Raw genomic sequence first — 23,070 nt, forward strand, 5'->3', positions numbered from 1 at the left:
TGCAGCTCCCAAGTTGCTCTCTCCACACTCTGGGCTGTGCTGGGGAGCAGATCCAGTCCCCTTGGTTGCCTGGAGCTGCCAGTTGTGAGCGTTTTTGTCAGAGAAAAGCACGGCGGGACGCCAGCGCTGCGGCTGACCACTTTCCTTCGGTTCCCTCCGAGGTCCCTTCCAATCCGTGGGAGGCTTTTCTGCCCATCACCGAGATCCATTTACTTTGCATCCCCTTTTGGCCTCGCTACCTCCTCCCAAAAGATCGGCGTCCCCGGATTTCCCAGGGATTCTCCCTGTCCCTCCCGGGGAAGGGGGCTCGAAAATCGGAGGCTGCACTGGCGCCGTGGGGACAGCAGGTGGCGCCCTGGGCTGTGGAGGCTGGATCAAGAAAGCCTTGCTTATAAAAAGACTTTCCTAGAGAGAGTAGAGGTACCCCGTGCGCGGAGGGGCGCGATAAATATTTGATAGCGAGGCGACTTGTGCTTGTGAAATCGTTTCCTGTTACACCGTCTCCTGGTCTAAGCTCTGGCTGGCAGGAGAGTGAAAGAATGAGAATGCGTCGTCGGCTGGAAGGGCCCGGAACCTCCTCATTGCAGAAAAGGGGAACTCGGCTGGGAGCCGGGAGGCTCATGCAGGCCCCCACGGAGAAAGGCAGAGTCAAGACTTCTGTCCTGCCGGTGCCTGGGCTGCCCTTTGACCCATACGTGGCTCTTCCAAAAAGATTTGCTGCTATGAGCCCATCCCTGCATCCAGGATGATGTCCTGGGTTCAGAGCTGAGTATTTCCTGCACTTGGGTCCTTTTCATCCCTCTTCTCTGGCCAGATCTCCACCCTACCCGAGTTACTACTCGGTTAACATTTTTCTTAAAATCAACTCATTTTTAAAAGTCAAATACAATTAAAAGGGAAGCATTTTATTGCCACAATGATTGGGAGTCTGGTATTTCTTGCCAAAAACAGAACCGTGAAAATAAACACATTACAATTACAATTCCTTAAAAGCCTGGCTGTTTCCCAATGAATATCGTTTGCCATCCCGTCAGTGGTGTGCTTTCCACACTTAGGAAAAACTCTGGGATTCCAGTACAAGCTCTCCCAGGAGTTCTGTGTTTTGTTTTGTTTTGCTTTGCTTTGCTTTTTAGGACCGCACCCTCGGCATATGGAAGTTCCCAGGTTAGGGGTCAAATCGGAGCTACAACGGCCGCCTACACCACAGGCACAGCAGTGTGGGATCCAAGCCGAGTCTGCGACCTACACCACAGCTCACAGCAAAGCCAGATCCTTAACCCACTGAGCAAGGCCAGGGATCGAACCCACATCTTCACAGATACTAGTCGGGTTCGTTAACTGCTGAGCCACAAAGGAAATTCTCTCCCAGGAATTCAGAATGAGAGGAGGCGAGAGGTGGGGATGGGAGAGTGGGGAGGGGAGCTGGGGAGAGCTGGCTATGCGTTTTGCCCCCTTAGAGAACAAAGGGAACCTTGACTGCTATCCCACGTCCTTCCTGCAGTATGCATATGCTTCCGGAAACTGCCCAAGTTATTTTTTACTCTGGAAGCTGGAGGAACAGGGTGGAGACCTGGCTTCCTGTGAGCCTGCCCGGCCCTGAAAGCAAGATAGCATCTCAGGGTGCGCAGGTCCTCAGACCTCAGCCAGCCGGTGCTGGAGGGGCCCCACAGCAGGCCTCCACCCTTCTGCTTCTGCGGAGAAGTCTTCGATTTTGCAGATCTCTGTGCCAGCCAGCTCTACCCTGCCTCTTCCTTATGGTAGAGACTTCTGACAAGTTCCTCAACCTCCTTAAGTTTCAGCTTCCTCATCTGTAAAGTGAGCAGGATGCCTACCTCCCAGGGTTGTTTGTGGGGGCTCAGCAGGATTGTTTGTGTAGAGTCAACCCATCAATCATTTGCAGGAGACGTTTCCTCTCTCTCTCTCTCTCTCTCTCTCTCTCTCTCTCTCTCTCTCTTTTTTTCTTGGTCTTTTTAGGGTCACACCCACAGCATATGGAGGTTCCCAGGCTAGGGGTCGAATCTGAGCTACAGCTGCCCGCCTACACCACAGCCATCAGAACTCGGGATCCGAGCTGCTTCTGCAACCTAGACCACAGCTCATGGCAACACCGGATCCATAACCCACTGAGCAAGGCTAGGGGTCAAACCCACGTTCTCATGGATACTAGTCAGATTCATTTCCACTGAGTCACGATTGGAACTCCTGCAGAAGACTTTCTGTTGGAAGTGCTGTGTGCATAGCCCAGCTTCTCACATAGGGTTAAGCATGAAAGGAGTATTTGCAAAAGCGGTGCATATAACATACACAGATGTTTATACAGCTTGTATAGCATATCTTCCGGCCACAGCACCTTCAGCCAATCCCCTTCTCGAGTGCGGTCTCTGCGCCTTCTCAGTGCCCCTCAGCTCTCCCTGTGGTGGTGACAGCTCCTCTCTTTCACTCTGAAGACATCACAACTTCCTTCTCCTCCAGGAAGACAAGCAGAGCTCACCTTAGCCATCGCTGTCCTCTCTCCCACCCCGTGTCTAGAGAATGCTCGGAGCCTTGTAGACACTCCGGTGAAGCTTGTTGTCTAAAACTCCACCGCCCACGTGACTCAGCCCAGAGGTCCCACCAAGCCGATGCCTGTCCTTGGGCTGTTTTGTTTTGAAGGCGGCTGTGCGCAGCCAGGTGCCCAGACCCGACTGCAGTGCGTGAGGCTGAGCTGGTCTCCCCTCCAGCTCCACAAACTCATCTGTCACATGAGCCACCGCCGCGCCCCCCCACCCCGCCCCTCCACCCAGACTCAACCACGCCCTCTCCACAAACAGGAAACCAGACTACCAGGATGCTGAAGCCCAAGCCCTTGCCTCTGGGATTTGGGGACCTTACCACCTTCTGATAACTCCCCGTCTATGTAAAATAAAGTCTGACGTCTTTCCCAGGTCCATCAGGCCCCCTGGCTCTGGCTCCTGCCCTCCTCTCAACCTCAAAACCCCCCTTCGCCTCTCCTCACCCCCCAGCTCCAGCTCCAGCTCCAGGCACATGGGCCTCCTCGGGGCTCTGCAAACACACTAACCACGCTCTCTGCCCCGAAGCTCTTCTCTACATGTCCCCCCACCTCCCCATCCAGATCTCTGCTCACACGTCAGCCCCTCAGAGGGGCCGTCCCTGGCCAGCTGTTTGTAAAGTGGCATAAACACAGCTTTTCCTTTGCAGAATCCTCATTGCGGTGGGGATGCGCTTTTTCTCTATTCTTCATCTTTCCGTTGCAGGTGATCTCTGAGAGACAGCAATGAGCAATGGCTTGAAGCAAGATCTTGATTTTCTGCTCAGGAACTTAACCTGGACAGCCTGGTTGAAAACCAGGAATCCTGGCACTAGACTGACCAGAGGCTAAAAACAGAGTTGCCCTGATTCTTGCCCCCTGCTGAAATCCAGAAAGTTTCAAGGAAGCAAAGACTGTGACAACAGGTGTTTGTTTTTTGTCTTTCGAGGGCTGCACCCACAGCATATGGAGGTTCCCAGGCTAGGGGTTGAATCAGAGCTGTAGCCACTGGCCTACACCACAGCCACAGCAACTCAGGATCCAAGCCGCATCTGTGACCTACACCACACAGCTCACGGCAACGCCGGATCCTCAACCCACTGAGCAAGGCCTGGGATCAAACCTGCGTCCTCATGGATGCTCGTGAGATTCGTCTCCACGGAGCCATGACAGGAACTCCTGAAGTGATCATTTTATCTTTCTACTCCGGCAGAGCTCAGCTCCTGCCAATAACTTTTTCCTTGACGTGTCAAAGGGGAGCAAGACCCAATTTACTCAGCCCATTGGGTCCCAGCTGTTCTCAGCCCAGGGGCCCATCTACCTCCTACCTCAGAGGGAGACCAGCCAGACCACCTCTCTCTCAGCCTGTCTCCCCACCCATTGCCCCCTGTTCTCCGAGGCAGGGTTGAGTCATCTGATAAAGGAGGTTGGGGAAGCCGTGGGGGGATGCTTAGCTCAGCCTCCTTCTCTGGGGGAGCCAGGCTTTCTTCAGACAGCAAGTTCTTGCCTGCTCTCCACTCAGAAAAGGGGCTTCCCCACCTGCACTGGAGGGACGGAAAGAAGAGAAGGCCTGAGGGGGTCTAACTATGCCAGTCACTGGACTCCGTCTAGTTCATGAGTAAAGCCACAGCTTCTAGTCCACATGATCCGTTATCACTAAATGTCGAGTTCCCGTTGTGACTCATCATGGTGTCCGTGAGTGGGTTAAAGATCTGGCATTGCCACAAGCTGTGGCAGAGGTCACAGATGCAGCACAGATCCTGCATGGCTGTGGCTGTGATGTAGGCTGGCAGCTGCAGCTCTGATTCGACCCCTAGCCTGGGAGTCTCCATATGCTGCAGGTGCGGCCATAAATAAATAAATAAATAAATAATAAATTTCTGGTTCCTCTGTTGGCCTGTCAATTGGTTATGGATTTAGATGTGTTTCCTTCACCTATTACTGCATAAAAATCATCCAAACTCAGTAGCTTAAATTAACGGTTTACTATTTCTTGTGAGTTTGTGGGTGGATCAGATAGTTCGTTTGCAGCCCCGGCTGGCAGCCAGAATGCTGGGCTGGCAGCGAGTCCAACATGGCCTCACTCATGTGGCTGGTATTTGGTGCTGGCCTCTAGCTGTGAGCTCATCCAGGGCTGCCCACGGGGGCTGTGGGGAGTCTTGACGATCCTCCACATTGTCATTTGGGCTTCCTCTTGGCATCACGGCCACCAGGTTTCAAGTAACACTGTTCCACAAGCAAGTGTCCCAGCAGAAGTGAACAGCTGGCCTTAGGAGACATGGAGTATCACTTCTGGTGAATTCTATTGGTCCACGCTGTCACTCACAGAGCCAACGGAGATTCTTCTTCTTCTTTTTTTTTTTTTTTTTTTTTTTTGTCTTTTTGCCATTTCTCAGGCCGCTCCCGTGGCATAAGGAGGTTCCCAGGCTAGGGGTTGAATCGGAGCTGTAGACGCCAGCCTACACAAGAGCCATAGCAACACGGGATCCGAGCCTCATCTGCAACCTACACCACAGCTCACGGCAACGCCGGATCCTTCACCCACTGATTGAGGCCAGGGATCGAACCTGCAACCTCATGGTTCCCAGTCAGATTTGTTAACCATTCAGCCATGACGGGAACTCCTGAGCCAACACAGATTCTTGATGCCAAGAGCAGTCTGCACATACAGAGAGAGAAGGCCCACCTTTGGAGACTACCTAGCACAACGGGGGATAGAATATCAAGCCCTCTAAACCCCCACAGTGACTCCTGCACACTAGATCACACGTTCCTTCATTACCTCTTCCCTTCAAGTAAGTTCATGAGAGCGAGCGCTTAGCTTTGTCGATTGCCATGCTGCCGGGACTCAGAACAATGCCTGACACATGGGAGGTGCTTAGTACATCTTTGTTGAAGGAATAAATGAATGAAACAAACAGTCATTCCACTGTCTTCACCAGCCACCGGAAGCTGAACGGGCCAATAAGGATTCATGGGAAAAGCGAGACTTAAGCTGGGCTTTAAAGGCAGGTGGTTCTGGCAAGAAAGTGTTCTGCAGATCGGCTGAGCAGCAGTGATTGGCCACAGATATTGAGTGGCCCAGGCTCTTGCCTCGTGGACACACAACTGACCAGGACTCTCTTCACCTGTGTTGTTCCGAACACAATACAGACAGGATAGCAAATCAGAGGGAACCCAGGGGGCTTTCATTATACTTGATGCATGCAGGGGGCCCCACAGGTAGTATGAGGAAAGGAGGAGGAGATAGGATCTGAATTACCACTAGCTCAGTTCCAGGGTCAAGGCTTTCTCTGAACTGACTGTGTAGACCAGGGGTTCTCCTGGGGAGGGGGGTTAGTCCCCTGACTTTCTCAGGGGATATTAGCCAATATCTGGAGACATTTTTGTTGGGGTCACAGTTGGGCTGGGAGGGTGCTCCTGGTATCCAGTGGCTGCCAAATATAATTCACAGGACAGGCGCCCACAACAAAGAATCATCTGCCCAAATGTCGACTGTGCCATTGTTGAGAAACCCTGTTGTAAAGAGTGATGGGAAAATATTGTGGATGAAGCACAAGAGGGAGCTGGCAGGCAGGCCATCTTTGTAGGAGCGTTTGGCCCAGACATTGCAATCCCACCTAAGATGACTAAGTTTTATAAGTAATTCCTCTCAATGTTGTAGCAGTTTGAATTCACATTGGGGGAGTTTCAAATAGCATGGATAATAAAAATGCACAGGAATTATAACGGCAGGAAAATACATGACAGGAAGCAGCAGAAGCACCAAGGTTTTTCTGCAGCTAAGGAAAAACAAGCCCCTGCACTTTAATGTCAAGATGCTACCACCAAAATCCCATTCAAATTTCCCTTCTCTGTCTCCCCTCCACTGTCCCTGCTACAAGCCACTGTCATCTTTCTCCTGAACCAATATCCCCTAAATGCTCTTTCCAGGTCTGCTCTGGCCCCCCCGGGCTTCCTCCCCCAGCGAAGGGAGAGCATAAAATAAATGGTTAATTTGCCACTTCAAAACCTGGGGAGGCTTCCCACTGCACTTAAGGTGAACCACAAAATCTGTAACTGGCCCTCCAGGTTCTGGAGGATCCAACATCGTTTTTAATTTTTCTTTCTTTCTTTCTTTCTTTTTTTTTTTTTTTTTTGCTTTTTAGGGCCACAGCAGAGACATATATGGAAGTTCCCAAGCTAGGGGTCAAATCAGAGCTACAGCTGCCAGCCTATGCCACAGCCATAGCAACGCAAGATCCGAGCCACATCTGTGACCTATACCACAACTCACAGCAATGCTGGATCCTTAACCCACTGAGTGAGGCCAGGGATCAAACTCACATCTGCATGGATATCAATCAGATTCCTTTCAACTGTGCCACAATGGGAACCTCCTATTTTTTGGCCACACCTGCGGCGTGCGGAAGCCAGGGATCCAATACACACCATAGCAGTGACCTGAGCCACACCAGGGACAATGCCAGGTCCTTAACCCATGGAGCTCCTAGGGAACTCTAGAGATCCAATCCTATTTTACCTTCGGGTGCAACCCTGTCTTGGCTCACTCCAGTCCAGAAGGGCCGCTCTCCATGCCTAGGATATTCTAGCTCAATCCAGTCTCGGGTCCCTGCCCCCAGGGAGCTGAAGTTCTGATGACATCTGGAGATGGGCTTGCACCAGTCATGTCATACAAGTACAGAGAAAACTGGCCCTAGTCCTCTGATGAGAAGGCCACAATGCCCCATGAATCTGGGCCCAGGGGACCACGCTCATCAGAGGCCAGTGAATGAATTCTTGAACAAGTCAGTGTGGAACTGAGATCAGATAGATGGGCAAGAATTAACTAAGTGAAAAGAAAGCTGGAGGAAGCCACAGCTTGTGCAAATACCTTCAGGCAGTGCAAGCCTAGGGCGGAGGGGGGAGCAGACGTGGAATAAGCAGGGCAATGGATCTTCTTCTTTTAATAAAAAAAAAAAATTTTTTTTTTTTTGCTTATTTTTAGGGCTGCACCCACAGCTTTTGGAAGTACCCAGGCTAGGGTTGGAACAAAGCCACAGCTGCTGTGCACCACAGCCACAGCAACGAAGTATGCGAGCCTTGTCTTTGAACTACACCACAGCTCACAACAATGCTGGATCTCCAACCCACTGAGTGAGACCAAGGATTGAACCCACTTCTTCATGGATCCTAGTTGGGTTCGTTAACCGCTGAGCCACAAAGGGAACTTCAGGGTCAATGGATCTTGCCAGTGCTGCAAACCAAGATAAAGAGTTTGGCTCCCCCTTCCCCCCCCCCACATCTGTGACCTTCACCACAGCTCATGGCAATGCTGGATCCCCAACCCACTCAGCAAGGCCGGGATCAAACCTGTGTGCTCATGGACACTGGTCAGATTCATTTCCACTGCGCACAAGGAAACTCCAAGAGTTTGACTTTTATTCTGAGCCTAAGGGGAAGCTCCTAGAGCATCTTAAGCATGAAATTAAGTAATAAAATGTGTCATTTGAGAATTCGTAAATACTTTCACCTTGTAGCTCCTGAAATTCAGAGAGAGGCCAGGAAGAATGTTGGGGACCCCCCCACAGTTGTCAGAGGGAAAGATGATGGTGAGTTGGACTACTGATAAGGCAGATGAGAGACTGAACAGTTTGCCAATGTATTGAAATTTATGTGTGGTGGAAGCACAGCTGTAATCCTGTTTTTCACTCTAAAGCCCTAGGTGTTATTACACCAAAATCAAAGAGCCCAGGAAGACATACCCCACGTTAAGTCTCTTTATCAATTGGTTGGTAAGTCAAGCAATATGACAGGTGTAAGTCTGGTTTTGACAGCATCCCAAGGCAAGGAGGGTCCAAGCATTAGGGGGTTGGTTGGTCATGAGAACATATCATCTGCTTACTTCTGCACAAGGGCAGACAAAGCAGCTGGTTGCATGGCAGAGCATGTAATTGCATGTAAGAGCACCTAGCACGGAGTCAGACTGCCTAGATTCAAATGCCTATTCCTACCACTTCACTCACTGGTTTGGTAGAATGTTCCAGAACTTCTCTCAGCTTCTCTCCTCATTTACTTTTTTATTTTTTATTTTATTTTTTTGTCTCTTGTCTTTTTAGGGCCGCACCCATGGCACATGGAGGTTCCCAGGCTAGGGGTCGAATTGGAGCTACAACCGCCGGCCTATGCCACAGCCACAGCAACGCCAGATCCAAGCTGTGTCTGCGACCTATACCACAGCTCACGGCAACACCGGATCCTTAACCCACTGAGCAAGGCCAGGGATCGAACCTGCAACCATGAATCCTAGTTGGATTTGTTTCCACTGCAACACGAGAGGAACTCCTCTTTCCTCATCTTTAAAATAGCAACAGGATCAAACTCAGGTTTGACCCCAGGCCTTGCTCCGTGGGTTAAGGATCTGGCGTTGTCGTGAGCTGTGGCATAGGCTGGCAGCTACAGCTCCCATTCGACCCCTAGCCTGGGAACTTCCATATGCCACGGTGCGGCCCTAAAAAGACAAAAGACAAAAATAAGTAAATAAAATAGGAATGATAAAAATAGCGAGCACTGCTGGAGTTTTAGGAAGCCAGTGAACACTTGCTGCTCCTCCGGCATTCAGAAGTGAGACACAAAAGCAGGTGTCAGACAGGTAGAGCTCAAAGGGCTGCCTTTGTTACTGACAAAGCTGGACTGGAGGATGTGGTTGAGTGAAAATACTTCACCGAGTCACTGACAAAGTGGGCAACCGCAAACACAAGATAATAACACAGTTTCTGGGGGCAGGGTGGCCCAACCCAGCGCTGATCCCTGACAGTGGGCTCAGAGAAGCTTCCCTCCTGCCCTGGAGAAGAGTGGGCAAGGGGCAGACGGAAGCTGTGTTTCCCCACAGTTGACCCTGCTGGAGAAAAGAGGAGGAACCCACCCTCCTCCCACCGTGAAAATCTGGGAGGGGGAAACACGTGATTCCCTCAACATCCTCTCATGAGGTTGTTATGGAGATTCGAGAAAAAGTTAGATAAAGGGTCTGGAATATAGAGTCCGTGAAGGTCTTCTCCCTGGAGTCCACTGTCCTGGGTGGTGAGGCCAGCCAGGTAGGCAAGATTGGCCAACCAGTGGAAGCTGTGGTTCAGAAACGATAGGAAGCAAAGGGAGTTTCTTAAAAGGGGATTTCTCTCTCTCCCTTTCTCTCCTCATTCCCTACACTCAGGAAATCTTGAGAGTTCCCTAAAGGGAAACGCTGACCAGATATGAACTGGCAAGTATTCTGAACTGGGGAAAACCCCCAAAGCTGTATCTCTGGGGAGACACTAATCCAGAGACTTACGGACACAGTCTAAGGGCCCAACTTTCTTTTACAGTTGTGTGTAAGGACAACTAGTGTTGTTTTAGGAGAGGTTTGGGGTGGGGGGTGGGGTGGGGGAGTTGTCCTTTGCTTTTCAAAGCAGCCCTCTTTCCCACCCTAACAATTAAGTAATAAACAATCACCAGCAGGGATGCAAACAGGAACTGTGCCGGGGAAAGCCCTTGTCCAATCACTGAACAATAGCAACTCCATTTAAGGTGAGTGAACCCAGAAGACAGGAAATAACGTGTTGTGCTGACTCCAGCTCAGGGTGCAATTTATCTTCGAGGCCACTCCAGCTCTGGGTGCAACGTATTGGTAAGGGAATACCAATCTGACCTGTCTCAGCCAATCTCAGGTCATCTACCTGATGGAGGAAGGCTGCTGGCTGTGTAGACACCAAGGGAAAAGCCCAGGGGAACAGGAAGTTGTCTGTCTGTGAACCTAGTGGTTCTCTTCCCTGTGCTGAGTCATCTTTAGGTGGGGCACTAGGGGATCACACCTGCCTGAACTTCTGAGGCAAATGGAAAACCCCAGCAGCCCGGATCCTTGAGGTTTTACCTCGGGTATTCCCTCTTACCAAAACCATTCCCCCTTGGCCTTTCCAACTGCCACATCTTTAGATCCCCTTCTTTCTCCTCAAGGGGGAATCTATACAGAGGGAGGGGACCCCCAGGCTCACATGGTCAGTATGGCTGCATAATCCATACAAAACTTTTCTGTGAAAATGAAGCCTTTAGTATATGGCTAATTTAGTAATAACAGCTACTACTTGGTGCTCACTTACCGTGTCCAGGTACTATATATTAATTTTCACAATAATAGGAAGTACTATTGTTATCTACATTGACAGACGAGACAGTATAACATAGACAAGTACGTTCATGGTTCCTAATTATCATGGTATCTAATTATCCAACATTTAGCCCAAAGGAAACCACTTTATCTTCCACAACCTGTTTCCATGGACTCAGAGAATGAAAAACCTGGAAAGACTTTGGAGATAACTAAGAGCAACTGTTGAATTTACAGATGGGAAAACGGACCTGGAGAGGGCTTAGGGTATACTTTCCCAAACCCCCACTGACATCATGGAAGAGCCCCTAATCCCCCACTTCTGGTACTTCTATGTCACATTCTCCTCCTCCCCACTCAGAAGAAACCACTCTTCTGAATTTTCCCTAATTATTTCTTTGCTTTTCAAATCACCATACACATTACTCCCATTTTCTTCTCTTCCCGTCAACATTTTTATTTAAGAACAAAGTAAAGTAATGGAAAGAGGGAAGCAAAGGACAGGCAGGGAGACAGGAGGGTGGGGGAGGGAGAGAAGGAAGGAGGAAGAGAGAAAAACCATCGGTCAATTACTGAGAAGCCGATAACTCAATCTGTTAGAGCCCTAGATTGGGCTGCAAGATGTCTGAAGAAAAGCCAGATCCCTTGTGTGACACCGGCTCCGTCCCGCCTACTGGCTCGGAGCCTCCACCTCAACTGTAAATCCAGAAATTCACCATCCACCAGGTCGCCCAAAGCGTCGCACCCTCACCAAAGACAGCCCAGGTTCCTGCCTTCGTTCTGCCCTAAACAAGCATGGCGACTGCGCGTGACGTCGCCTCCGTCGCCTACACTCCAGCCCCAGCCCCTCGGGGGCGGCGATTCTCAATGACGGCGGCGGGCGGTGCGCAGGCGCGGCTGCGGGGCCCGGCCCGCGGCGGCGGCGGCGGCGGCGGCAGCGGCGACGGCAGCGGCGCAGGGGCTATTTCCCCGCAGTTGCCCAGCTGTGGCGGCCGCGCGGGGATGGTGTAGCCGGGCCTCCGGGCAGGCGGCGGGGCGCGGGCCGAGGCGAGGCGGCCGGGAGGGCCGACGCCGACTGACCGGCTCGAGTGTAGCGGCAGCACGCTGAGGGGGCGTCGCCGCCGCCGGCCCCCGGCGCCGCCGCGGGAGGCCGCGCCCGCCATGGCGGCCCGGGCGGTGCTGGACGAATTTACGGCGCCAGCCGAGAAGGCGGCGCTGCTGGAGCGGAGCCGCGGCCGCATCGAGGGCCTGTTCGGCGTGAGCCTGGCGGTGCTCGGCGCGCTCGGGGCCGAGGAACCTCTGCCCGCGCGCATCTGGCTGCAGCTCCTCGGGGCGCAGGAGGCGGTGCACAGCGCCAAGGTGAGTGCGGCCGCCGCCCCCGCGCGATCGCCTTCCCCGGCCCGGCCCCAGCGCGCGCGCGCGCAGCTTTCCGTCGGTCGGGGTCCCTGGGCACCCCCACACACCCTTTCCTTCTTGCCCTTCATGCGCGGACTCCGCGACGCGCGATGGTGGGAGTGCAATCTCCCGAGCCTCGGCTCTCGAGCCATGTGACCTTGGGTTAGCGGTTTTATCCTCGGCGCCTCAGTTTCCCTGTTTGTAGAGTGGCGCTGACGACAGCACTTGACTTGAAGGGCTTTCGCGAGGATTCGATTAGGTGATTGTGTAAAGCGCGGTGCACAGTGACTGGCAAGGAGTGAACGAGCTAAGAATGTTGCCTGTTGTTGTCTTTCCCCCCTAGCCCTCGGGCTGGTGCGCAGGACCTGATGGCTGGGCCCGCAGCTTTCTGGCCCACCACCTCAGCCGCTTTTCTCTTCCCAGGTCTCCTCTGGGAAGGTTCAAAGGGGTTCTGAACCTTTGGGGGGGGTGTCAGACCCCTTTTGAAAGAGTGAGCAAAACCATGTTGGTAGTACGTTCCTCAGAACATCAAGAAGAGAGGGATGTTTATAACAGTGTTTAGAATAGCTTTGTTCCCTGTATCGATTTTACGTACAACTAACATTTATTGAATGGTTATAGCACCTCAGACGTTAAGTACTGCAGAAGGATTCCTTAAAAAATCCAGTGAGGTAGATTTTTGTTGTCTTCCTGTCTTAAACAGCTGGGGAAACTGAAACTTTCGAAGAGGTGACTCACCCTCTCTCTAAATCAGCATTTCAGACTTATACCTCTTTTGGACACCTTCAGCTATTCCCTTCCTTCCTCAAGCCAAAAGACAGCAAGACTTCTGGGGAGCCAGGTTCCTCCAGGTTTTCCCATTGAGTAAGTGGGAGAGTCAGGATTCAGACTGGGGTGGTGCTTGTCCTTAATACCCATCTCCCAAATGATGACCCCTCTGAGGGAGGGAAATTTCACAGTGTCCTGGAAGGATCTGATTAGCTGTAACTTCTGGCTTTCTTAGATTAAGAACCCTGAATGCTTGCTTTTAATATGTTTAGAGGAATTAGGAAACGTAATAGCCTGATTCTTCTCCACAGCTTGATTTAAAGCACTGCAGATGTTGAGTCAAGTTAGCTTTCCTGTTCCTGATTTTTTGAAACCAATGATCTGATTTCCGACAACTGGTCTCCCTCCTTGTTTTCACCCCAGCCACTCAATTTCTCCCACTCCTGAAGGCGAAAAAATTTGACATGTCTAAGTCCTATTGTGGCTTCTAAAAGTCTCTTAGGTGTATTCCTTCCTTTCTTTTCCATCACTTTTGTAGCAGTTAAAACCTTCTTTCTTGGTCTGTGCCCTCCCTTTATTGTCTTCACTTCACCCCTTCTTCTCTCCCTAGCACAACTTGCATTAGACTAATTTTTCCACAAAAAGTCATTCTCCTGTCCCGGAATCGCCTCGAGCCTCCTGTTGTCTGTCTTATTCACTCCAGACTTCTCTGATTTACAAAACCCTTATTAGTCCAACCCCACTTTAATTTCCCAATTCTCTGCGTTAACAGCTCTCAGCTTAAACCTCCATTGTAGTCTCACTAGCCTCACTGCTTTTACTGTGTCCTCTGCCTGCTCCCAGTTCAGCATTACTCGAGGCTGACCACAAGCATGGAAAGTGCTTCTTTTTCTTTCTTTCTTTCTTTTTTTTTTGCTCTACAGAAAAACCCTGCCGGACCTCCCAACTCCAGTGCTCGTGCCTGTTTCTGTTGTGCAGTCCAACATAAGCTAATTGGAAAAGGTGTGTCTTACAGTATCTCAGTAGCATGTGTCACCTGCCTATTTATCTTTGTTATACGTGTTACTCATTATCCAACTCTCCCATTTGTAAGAAATTCTTTTTTTTTTTTTTCCCCTCTTGAGATTCCTGGGTAAGAGTTGAATGCCATACTCAAGGGGCTTTTTGTTCTTGGTAATTCATTATGGAGTTTGTTTTGCATTCTTTTGAGGAAGAGAATATTAACTTGGTTTTTAAAAATTAAGGACAGGAAAACAAACTTCAGCATCTGCAGTTAAGCTGTGGAGAAGGAGAAGGTTTGGGGAAGGAAGATTTAGAGTAAAGAATTTTTTAAATTAGCTGGTAGAATCTCTGATTAGCTGGCAACTTTCTGGGTCCCATCAAGTGGTTCATGTTGTTTTCTTGCTTTAAAAATGTTAATTCACTACTTTTTAGCAAATGTTCCAGTGGAGGAGAAGGCAGAGGTTTAATTAATTAGGGCTCCATTAGCTGGAGAGAGGTGAGATGGGGCTACTCTGTAGAAAATGATAATGTCCTGGGAAGTTTTTTAAAAAGGCACACGCTCTAGTAGGAGTGGCCACTTAGTCAAAGGGGAAACTTGTTGGTGGGAGCCCACTTGAGCTGGGCTTTGAAGAGCCAGGAAGATTCCCCGGTGGTGGTGGTTGCAGGCAAGGCCCTAGAAGCCAGGAGAGCATGGATGTGTCAAGGTGCCCAGTGAGAGATGGAGCTTCCAGGGACCCAAATGCCATTGGCCCTTATTCAGTAGGGAGTCAGTGATGATTTGGGGAGAGGAAGGATTTGCCTGAAACTATGTTTGAAGGCAGGGAGACCCAACTGCAGAAGGGACATTGTTCCAATTTAGAACTGGACATGGGTGGGTGACAGAAGTTTTCACTGGGATTTAGCAACTGAGTAGATGGCCACATCCCTGGCCTAGGAACTTCTGCATGCTGGGAGTGTGGCCAAAAAGAAAAAGAAAAAAAAAGTTCAAGTATGCGCAAGATATCATAGTAATACAGGAGAGGAAGGGGATTACTCTGCCCAGTGGGGTGCAGGAAGATGCATGAGAGTTTCCCAGAGGGAAGAGCATGTGCAAAATCACAGGGATTCCTCAAGTGTGAGAAGAGTGGAGGAAATGTGCCAGGACACAGAGCACATGGACTTGATAAAGAACATGGCTTTTACCAAGCAGGCAGGCTTCAGAGGGTCGTGGAAGAGTTGTAAGGACATGAGTGATGCCGTCAAATTTATGTTTCCAAGAAACGCCTCCATCGTAAGTGTTTATACCTCTAGGTTTGTGCTACTCAGTATAGTCCATTGCTGGTTTGTGATAATAGAAGTACAGAAATTGAGGGTAAGCATTTAGCAACTTTTATAGCAATGTGACATTACTACAGGGGCTAGAGAAGCAATGTCTGAAAGTGAGAGGAAACCCAGAAGCATGCATTGTTTACAGGGGTCCAGTGGGAGGGGACTGAAGTCTGGACGTACACATCCTGGAAACCACAGAGGCTGAGGATTGAATTTCAGAGAGGAAGTGGAGGTACTAACGGTGAGGTACCTCATTCACAAAGAAATCAATGCAAAGCAGGATCCTTGGAGTCAGGCAGTGTGGTGTGGCTGGAGATGAGGCTGAAGAGATCTGAGCCCTGGGGAGTGCCAAGAGTTAGAACTCTTCCTTTACTGATTTATTTTTTTTGTCTTTTTGCCTTTTCTAGGGCCACTCCCTCGGCATATGGAGGTTCCCAGGCTAGGGGTCTAACTGGAGCCTACGCCAGAGCCACAGCAACGCGGGATCCAAGCCGTGTCTGCAACCTACACCACATCTCACGGCAACACCGGATCCTTACCTTAATCCACTGAGCGAGGAGGCCAGGGACCGAACCCGCAACCTCATGGTTCCTAGTTGGATTCGTTAACCACTGAGCCACGATGGGAACTCCAAAACTCTTCCTTTAGATCAGAGAGTCACAGAGTTTTCAGAATGTTCCCCAGGACCAAGTGGGGATACTGCATAGAGAAGTGGCTGGTTGATAAGAAGGAACTGGTAAGCCACAGTGCTGGTGCCCATGGAAGATGGCAGATGTCCATGCTCAGTATTAGGCAGTCACGCAGTGTGGACCTAGTAAAGTCTGATCTCACTCAAGGGAAGCCAGATGTCTGCATTTCATAATGGGTAATCTGGTTTTGGTTTTTTTGAGGCAGCTAATTTATGTTTTGAAAACCATGCATGCAATGAATTATATCTCAATAAAAGTTTTGCAGTAATACGTTCTTTTTAAGTACATATTCTAAAAAAAGAAAACAGAAAGCAGCCATGCATGCTAAACAAAACATGTCGCTGGACCAGATTCAGCTTTTGAACTGCCTTTTTAGGACCTCTGCTATAGATAGTAGGAAACAAATGAGTGAAGATACGCTCTTTTTTTTTTTTTTTTTTTTCCATTCGGTGAAGAGGGAATGCAAGGCCTTAATGGCTTATTAGTGCTGTCTTAGTAAAGTAGGATACCAGTTTATAGCCAGAGAGAGAGGGTGAAAATTTGAAGGCAGTGGAGTATGTTAGCATAGACACAGTGGAGCTGTTGGAAGTACATTGGAAAGAACACAAAAGCACCGTGGACCTGAAGTAAGGGCCAGCAAAGATTAGATGTATGAATTTATTATATCATTTGATCCAGAAATTCTCAAGTAGGTGATGATGTCCCCCATCAGGGTGTTGCTGAAGCCAACACACAAAGACTAAAGGAATCTAAAGTGCTGTCGAGCAAGGCAGAATGGGCCTCAGAAGTGTCTCTGAATGGTTAGTCCTGTTTGGGCTAGAACAGTCCGAAAATATGCAAGACGTACCTTTTGTCAATGAACTAATAGCTTGAGAGAATAAAGGAAGGGGCAAGGCTTTAGACCATGTTCCCGCCTAGATTCGGAACCATACAGGCAGAAGACAAGCTCGGTAAGTATTGGCGAATTCTAGAGGTTGTAGTTAGAGAGACATTTCAGAGATCAGAATCTTGGCTGTGGAGCAGTTCTGAGGATGAACCAAGGAGTGGTGCGTCTGTGGTCATGGGCGAAGTGGAAGCATTCCTCTTAACTTAAGAGAAGTGAGAGGCTAGTAGGATGGAAGTGTGAGGCTTGTAGAGATAATGCTTTGCTGAGGTCACAGGGATCCATAGCAGAGACTTGGGTGCTAGCTAGGGTTGCTTGGTGAGCTCAGAGCCTGCCCTGGAGGTTAACAAACAAAAGAAGAGTAATTGGCAGTAAACAGCATGGGTACTTGTATGGTTTCTTCATGAACCTTCAGGGTGCCAATCTGCTAACTGCAGCTGCCCATCAGTTGGTGGTATTTTAGGCCTTACCTCACGGCAGTGAAAAACCACCGTGAGACATAGCCAGTGACCTAGCAAGAGCATCAGTCTGGAGGACTTCGAAGGAGAGATTTGGAGGATTCATCAATCTTTCACATTGAAATTACAGTACCCCTGAGAAAATATAAGGTAGACCAACATCCAGTCTGCTTTTAATTTGGGAGGAAGGGCAGAGAGGGCCTTCTGAGTAGTTGACGATGGTCCTTTACCTGAGTTTTTGCTTGAATATTTATGGAGTTGAGAGGAGAAAGATAAGGATAAAGAAAATGCAATTCCTGTAGGAGTGGCCTATTGCTTTACTGACTTCAGAAGGTTAAAATGGACCCTGTATTGTTTCGTTACCTTTTCTGTTAGAAGAACTTGGTACCTGGTTTCATGAATGAATTCTTGAACAGTAGATTTGTTCATGGAGGAAATAATTCATAGATGTAATACTGAGTAGTGACAGAGTTTATGTTTTGGTTTTACCAGAAAAGAGGTTGGTGGCCTTTTGCATTTCCTAGAATGATACTTTTTTTTAACTCACTATGGTTGTGAAAATCATCTTCTTAAGAAACAGTGGTTTGTTCAGTCTGTTTTTCTGGTTAATATTGTGGGGTTATACCAGAATGTCGAAATAAAGGATACTCTCACACTGATTATAGGGGTCAAAGTGATTGCTCACGACTGTAGTTTCCTCTTCCCTGTTTACCAGCTAGTATTGTAGGGTTTTGATTAAGACAGGGACATCTTGTTCTGTGTTGGCTTTTTACTAAATTATTATAATTGCATAATATGCATTATTATTATTGCATTTCAGTCTTGCATTTCAAAGACAAAATTATAGGGAGGAAATCCTTACAGTAATTAATAAAAGAACTTTTTTTTTTTTTTTTTTTTTTTTGCTTTTTAGGGCCACACCCACTGCACATGGAAGTTCCCAGGTTAGGGGTCTAGTTAGAGCTACAGCTGCGGGCCTACACCACAGCCACAGCAGCATGGGATCCAAGCCTCATCTGTGACCTATACCACAGCTCAGACTGAATCCCCACCATTTTTCCATTTTTTTGTTTTCCTTTTGTGAATAGGAACTTTAAAAATGAGTGCTTCTTCTTTTCTTTTCTTTTCTTTTTTTTTTTTTTTCCAATTAAAATGCAATTCCATGAAGTTCCTGTTGTGGCTCAGCAGGTTAAGCTGAGTAGATGCTGTGAGGATGCAGCTTCTATCCCTGGCCTCACTCATTGGGTTAAGGATCTGGCGTTGCCACTAGCTGCAGCATAGGTCACAGATGTGTGCATTGATCCACCCTGTGGCCCCAAGTGCCACAGGTGCGACCATAAAAAGAAAAAAAAAAAAAAAAAAAGGCCATATAATAAATATTTTAGGCTTTGTGAGTGGTAAAGCGTCTCTGTCTCATATTCTTTTTTTTTGCTTTTTACAACCCTTTAGAAGGTAAAAACTATTCTTAGGACGTACAAAAAGAGCCCGGCAGCTAGATTTACACTGTTCAGTATATAGGTACTATTGCGTATAATTGTTTAATTAAAACTCAGTGAAATTAGGAGTTCTCGTTGTGACGCAGCAGAAATGAATCTGACTAGTATCCATGAGGATGTGGGTTCGATCCCTGGCCTCGCTCAGTGGGTCAGGGATCTGGTCTTGGTGTGGCTGTGGTGCAGGTCCCGGACGAGTCTATGACTCCGATTTGACCCCTAGCCTGGGGACTTCCATATGCCTCGGGTGTGGGCCTAAAAAAGAAAAAGGGAAAAAAAGAATAGGAAAAAAAAAATAGTAAACAAAAAAAAAAGAAAAATTCAGCGAAATGAACTATTCATTTCCTCAGGTGTATTTCAAGTGCTCAGTGGCCAGATGTAGCTAGTAGGATACCCATGTGGACCATGCAGATGTAAAACATTTGTCATTACAGAAAGTTCTGTTGGACAGGCTGCCTTAGCTATTAGGTAATTCTTCTTTGGGACTGCTAGTATGATACTGAGAGAGCATGCAACTTTTCTTCCAGAGTTTCTGTAATTTGTGTTAATCGTGCCCCTTGTAGTCATAAATAACCGCCGGGGTTACTTCTGATTACACATGTGCACATGTATGCATATAGACTAGCCTGATTGTACTTAGGTTATGGCAGGAGGTATTAGCAACTACTAAGACTAGAGAATTATCTTCCCTGGAAATGTCATGAGGAACCTTAGGCTGCCTTTTCATAGCCAAGTGGTTGTCATTTGTTTTTTTTGTTGTTTTTTTTTTAGTTTGTTTTTCCTTTTAGGGCGGCAGTCTGGGCATATGGGAGTTCCCAGGCTAGAGGTCGAATCAGAGCTGCAGCTGCCAGCCTACACCACAGCCACAGTAACACTAGATCTGAGCCACATCTGCAACCTACACCAAAGCTTACCGCAATGCCAGATCCTTAACCCACTGAGCTGAGCCAGGGGTTGAACCCACATCCTCATGAACACTAGTCACATTCATTACCTCTGAGCCACAATAGGAACTCCCTGTTTTTGGTTTAATTGCCTCTTTGGCTCTTCTGTTTTAAAACTAGGAAATGAACCCCCCCCCCCAAATTGTCTCTACATATATCACCTGTAGTACCTATACATCTGGATGAATTCTTCTCTCCTCAAGATTCCCAAAACATGCTAAAATTTCTGGCCTGCCAGGAAGGAACCTTCTTATGCTGCATGTATGCCACAGAGTAGGTTCCAGAGCAGTGTCCTGAGCACTGGTTTCATACATGAACTATAGTTCTTGTTTTTTAACAGTAATCTTTCCATACCTGATTCAATGAGATTTATTCTTTTTTTTTTTGTCTTTTGTCTTGTTGTTGTTGTTGTTGTTATTGTTGCTATTTCTTGGGCCGCTCTCGCGGCATATGGAGGTTCCCAGGCTAGGGGTTGAATCGGAGCTGCAGCCACCGGCCTACGCCAAAGCCACAGCAACGCGGGATCCGAGCCGCGTCTGCAACCTACACCACAGCTCACGGCAACGCCGGATCGTTAACCCACTGAGCAAGGGCAGGGATCGAACCCGAAACCTCATGGTTCCTAGTCGGATTCGTTAACCACTGCGCCACGACGGGAACTCCCAATGAGATTTATTCTTAAATATGGCATTCTAATTATGGCCTTGGTTGCAGAGTGGATTTGTCTGATTTTATCCCAGTGAAAGAGAGGACAGATTCTTAATGATCCTATGCAAGTAACTACATTGCCATGAAAAGTAAAGACTCAGTGAAAGTAGACTAAGCTTCCCTGTTGATTTGATATGGTTAATAGTGTTTGATATTTAAAAAAATTTCATTGTACCCCAAGGAAATAACTAAATTTAATTTTAGGAGAGTTCCCTGGTGGTCTGGTGGTTAGGATTTGGTGCTTTGACCACTGCGGCCTGATTTCAGTCCCTGCTCTGGGAACTGCGATCCCACATCAAGGCACTGCATGCTACAAGCAAAAGAAAGAATGAGAGGGAGAGAGAGAGGGAAGAATTACCTGTTTTAACATCCTTACAAGGTGAAAGACAAATCATTGTGATTGATTGCTTGGGGGCTTTTGTGAAACATCAAAGATAGTTTAGGTATAGAAGACATTCAGACTGGTATACTGCATAGTAACAGCAAAAAACAAATTACCAAGACATGCAGTAACGTGGATGAATCTCAAAAATATTATGCCAAGTGAAAAAAGTCTTACAAAAAAGAGAGCTTACTAATCTGTATATGTGACATACTAGACAAGGCAAGTTGTGTAATTATGGTGAGAAAAAATCATAACAACTGGAAAAAGACATTTAATACAGGTATCAGATGATATTAAGTAATTATTCGTTTTGTTGGGTGCAGTAGTAACATTGTGGTTATATTAAAAAAAAGCATGTGTAATGTGTGTGATTAAACTATACTTGGTGACTCTCTCACTTGGAAATTAGTGTATTAATATCCATGTATCCAAGGAGTGTCAGTTGATTAACCATCTACTGTTAGTCCAATCAAGGAATTAAAGTTAACTAAGGATATTGGATATTTTGCTTAAACTGACAAACTACTGAGCAACATAAAATTTCTGATACCAAAAAAAAATCACTGTTAGAATTCAACTTAGTTGAATGTATACATTTTTATTTTCCATAATCATAAGTATTATTTATAAGTAAAATAGCTTATCTGAGCAGTATGCCAATAAAGTTTAGGAAGTTCAGATCAGTCTCTTCATGATAAAAAAAATCTTAAGTTGAAAAAAATTTTATTCATGCACTGTACTCTACATTGATAAAATCAGGGAAAGGACAGCTGTTTTTAAATTAGCATGAAAATTGTCAAGTCATAAATCAAGTATATGCTAATATGAAATAATTAAATTGGAGAGTTCCCGTTGTGGCATAGTGGTTAACGAATCCGACTAGGAACCATGAGGTTGCGGGTTCGGTCCCTGCCCTTGCTCAGTGGGTTAAGGATCCGGCGTTGCCGTGAGCTGTGGTGAGGGTTGCAGACACAGTTTGGATCCCGCGTTGCTGTGGCTCTGGCGTAGGCCGGTGGCCATAGCTCCAATTCAACCGCTAGCCTGGGAACCTCCATATGCCGTGGAAGCGGCCCTAGAAAAGTCAAAAAAAAAAAAAGACAAAAAGGAAAAAAAAAAGACAAAAAAAATTTAAATTGAAAAAATTGTCACATCAGACAGATTTGTCTAAGGATTATTTTTATTACATGAATTTGGATTCTTAAATACAAATGCTCTCAGAGTTTCAGTTTCTGTGTGTCGTGGGTGTTTTTGTTTTGTCCTTAAAAGGCTAACACATAATTATAAGTTTGGATGTTTAGTTTCTCTATTTTCTAGAAGTTCTACGAATATAGATTTATGTAAAAACTTGTTCTCTGTAAACCAATTCAACAGAGGTTCTTTAAGAAATTTATTATATAATTTATTAATAACCCCTGGAGATAGGAATACACTTCACATTCACACCATAAAGAAATAAAGGCATTTTCTTGTTTATAGACACAAACATGCAGAGCTTTCAACTCTGGTTCCGTAATCTTAGCCACAGGTTGAAAGTAATTCAAAAACACAAAACTGATCCATATTTCATAAGGGCTATCTATGCTTTTAGTAGTCCTGAGACATGTTCTTGCACAAACAGAAGAACAGAGAAGACTAAAACCAGATTTTCTGGTACTCTCTCATGCCATGAAAAGTGGGTCCCTGTTATCTGCTGACGGATGGCCACATGGTCAGACTGTAAAGTCAGATTCCTGCAGACTAGATTCATGTGTGAGACCAACCTGGTGGTCTGTAGCCACTTGGTCCCAGAGCCAGTGTGGAAAGGGACATGTGGCTAAGAACCATAAAGTAAAAATGAAAAATCAGAAGGAAAAGGAACAACAGGGAAATAGCACTAGTAAAATTCACTTCCTGCTTCAGATTCACCCTGGGAGTCAAAGTGACACATACTTGAGCTCACAGAGCCGATGAGGTGCCCTTCTTGGGCCACTCAGTTTAATAGCTCCAAGCAGGTAAGCCCACTTGGACATCTCCATGGACCGTGCAAAACTGCCAAAGTGAAGATTTATTAAAAAAGTTATAAACAAGACTTTCAGTCAGGAAATGAGCCAGGACGTAAAAGTGGTTCAAAGAGCTTTTGAGTATCTTAGTTTCTGTGCTGAAAAAAAAAGAAGAATGGGTAGGAAAAAGTTGCTTGATTAGGTGAAATTGGCTAATATCTTACAAAGCAGTGAAGTTATAACCGTTGGGGTATCTTTTCTACTAGACAGAGATAATTGGCATCTCTGCTGGACAGAAATCTACATTTTAACATGCAGCAACATAGTCCAGGCCCTAATCAATAATGAATGGTGTGTCAGACAAAGGTACATTTCCCAGAGAAGTAAATAATCTTTGGGTGGGCAAGCCATT

At 47.3% G+C, this 23,070-nt stretch overlaps 1 protein-coding gene across 1 annotated transcript in view; it reads left to right on the top strand.

Moving 5' to 3' along the window:
- Positions 11,716 to 23,070, top strand: part of N4BP1 (NEDD4 binding protein 1) — a 55,777-nt gene continuing 44,422 nt past the window's right edge. The window contains exon 1 of the mRNA XM_003126990.5: positions 11,716 to 12,005. Coding sequence (XP_003127038.2) covers positions 11,808 to 12,005 — 198 coding nt within the window. The 5' untranslated portion in view covers positions 11,716 to 11,807. The remainder of the gene's footprint in view (positions 12,006 to 23,070) is intronic.

The sequence above is a fragment of the Sus scrofa genome, chromosome 6 (genome assembly GCF_000003025.6).
Source record: "Sus scrofa isolate TJ Tabasco breed Duroc chromosome 6, Sscrofa11.1, whole genome shotgun sequence".
Classification (NCBI taxonomy): Eukaryota; Metazoa; Chordata; class Mammalia; order Artiodactyla; family Suidae; genus Sus; species Sus scrofa.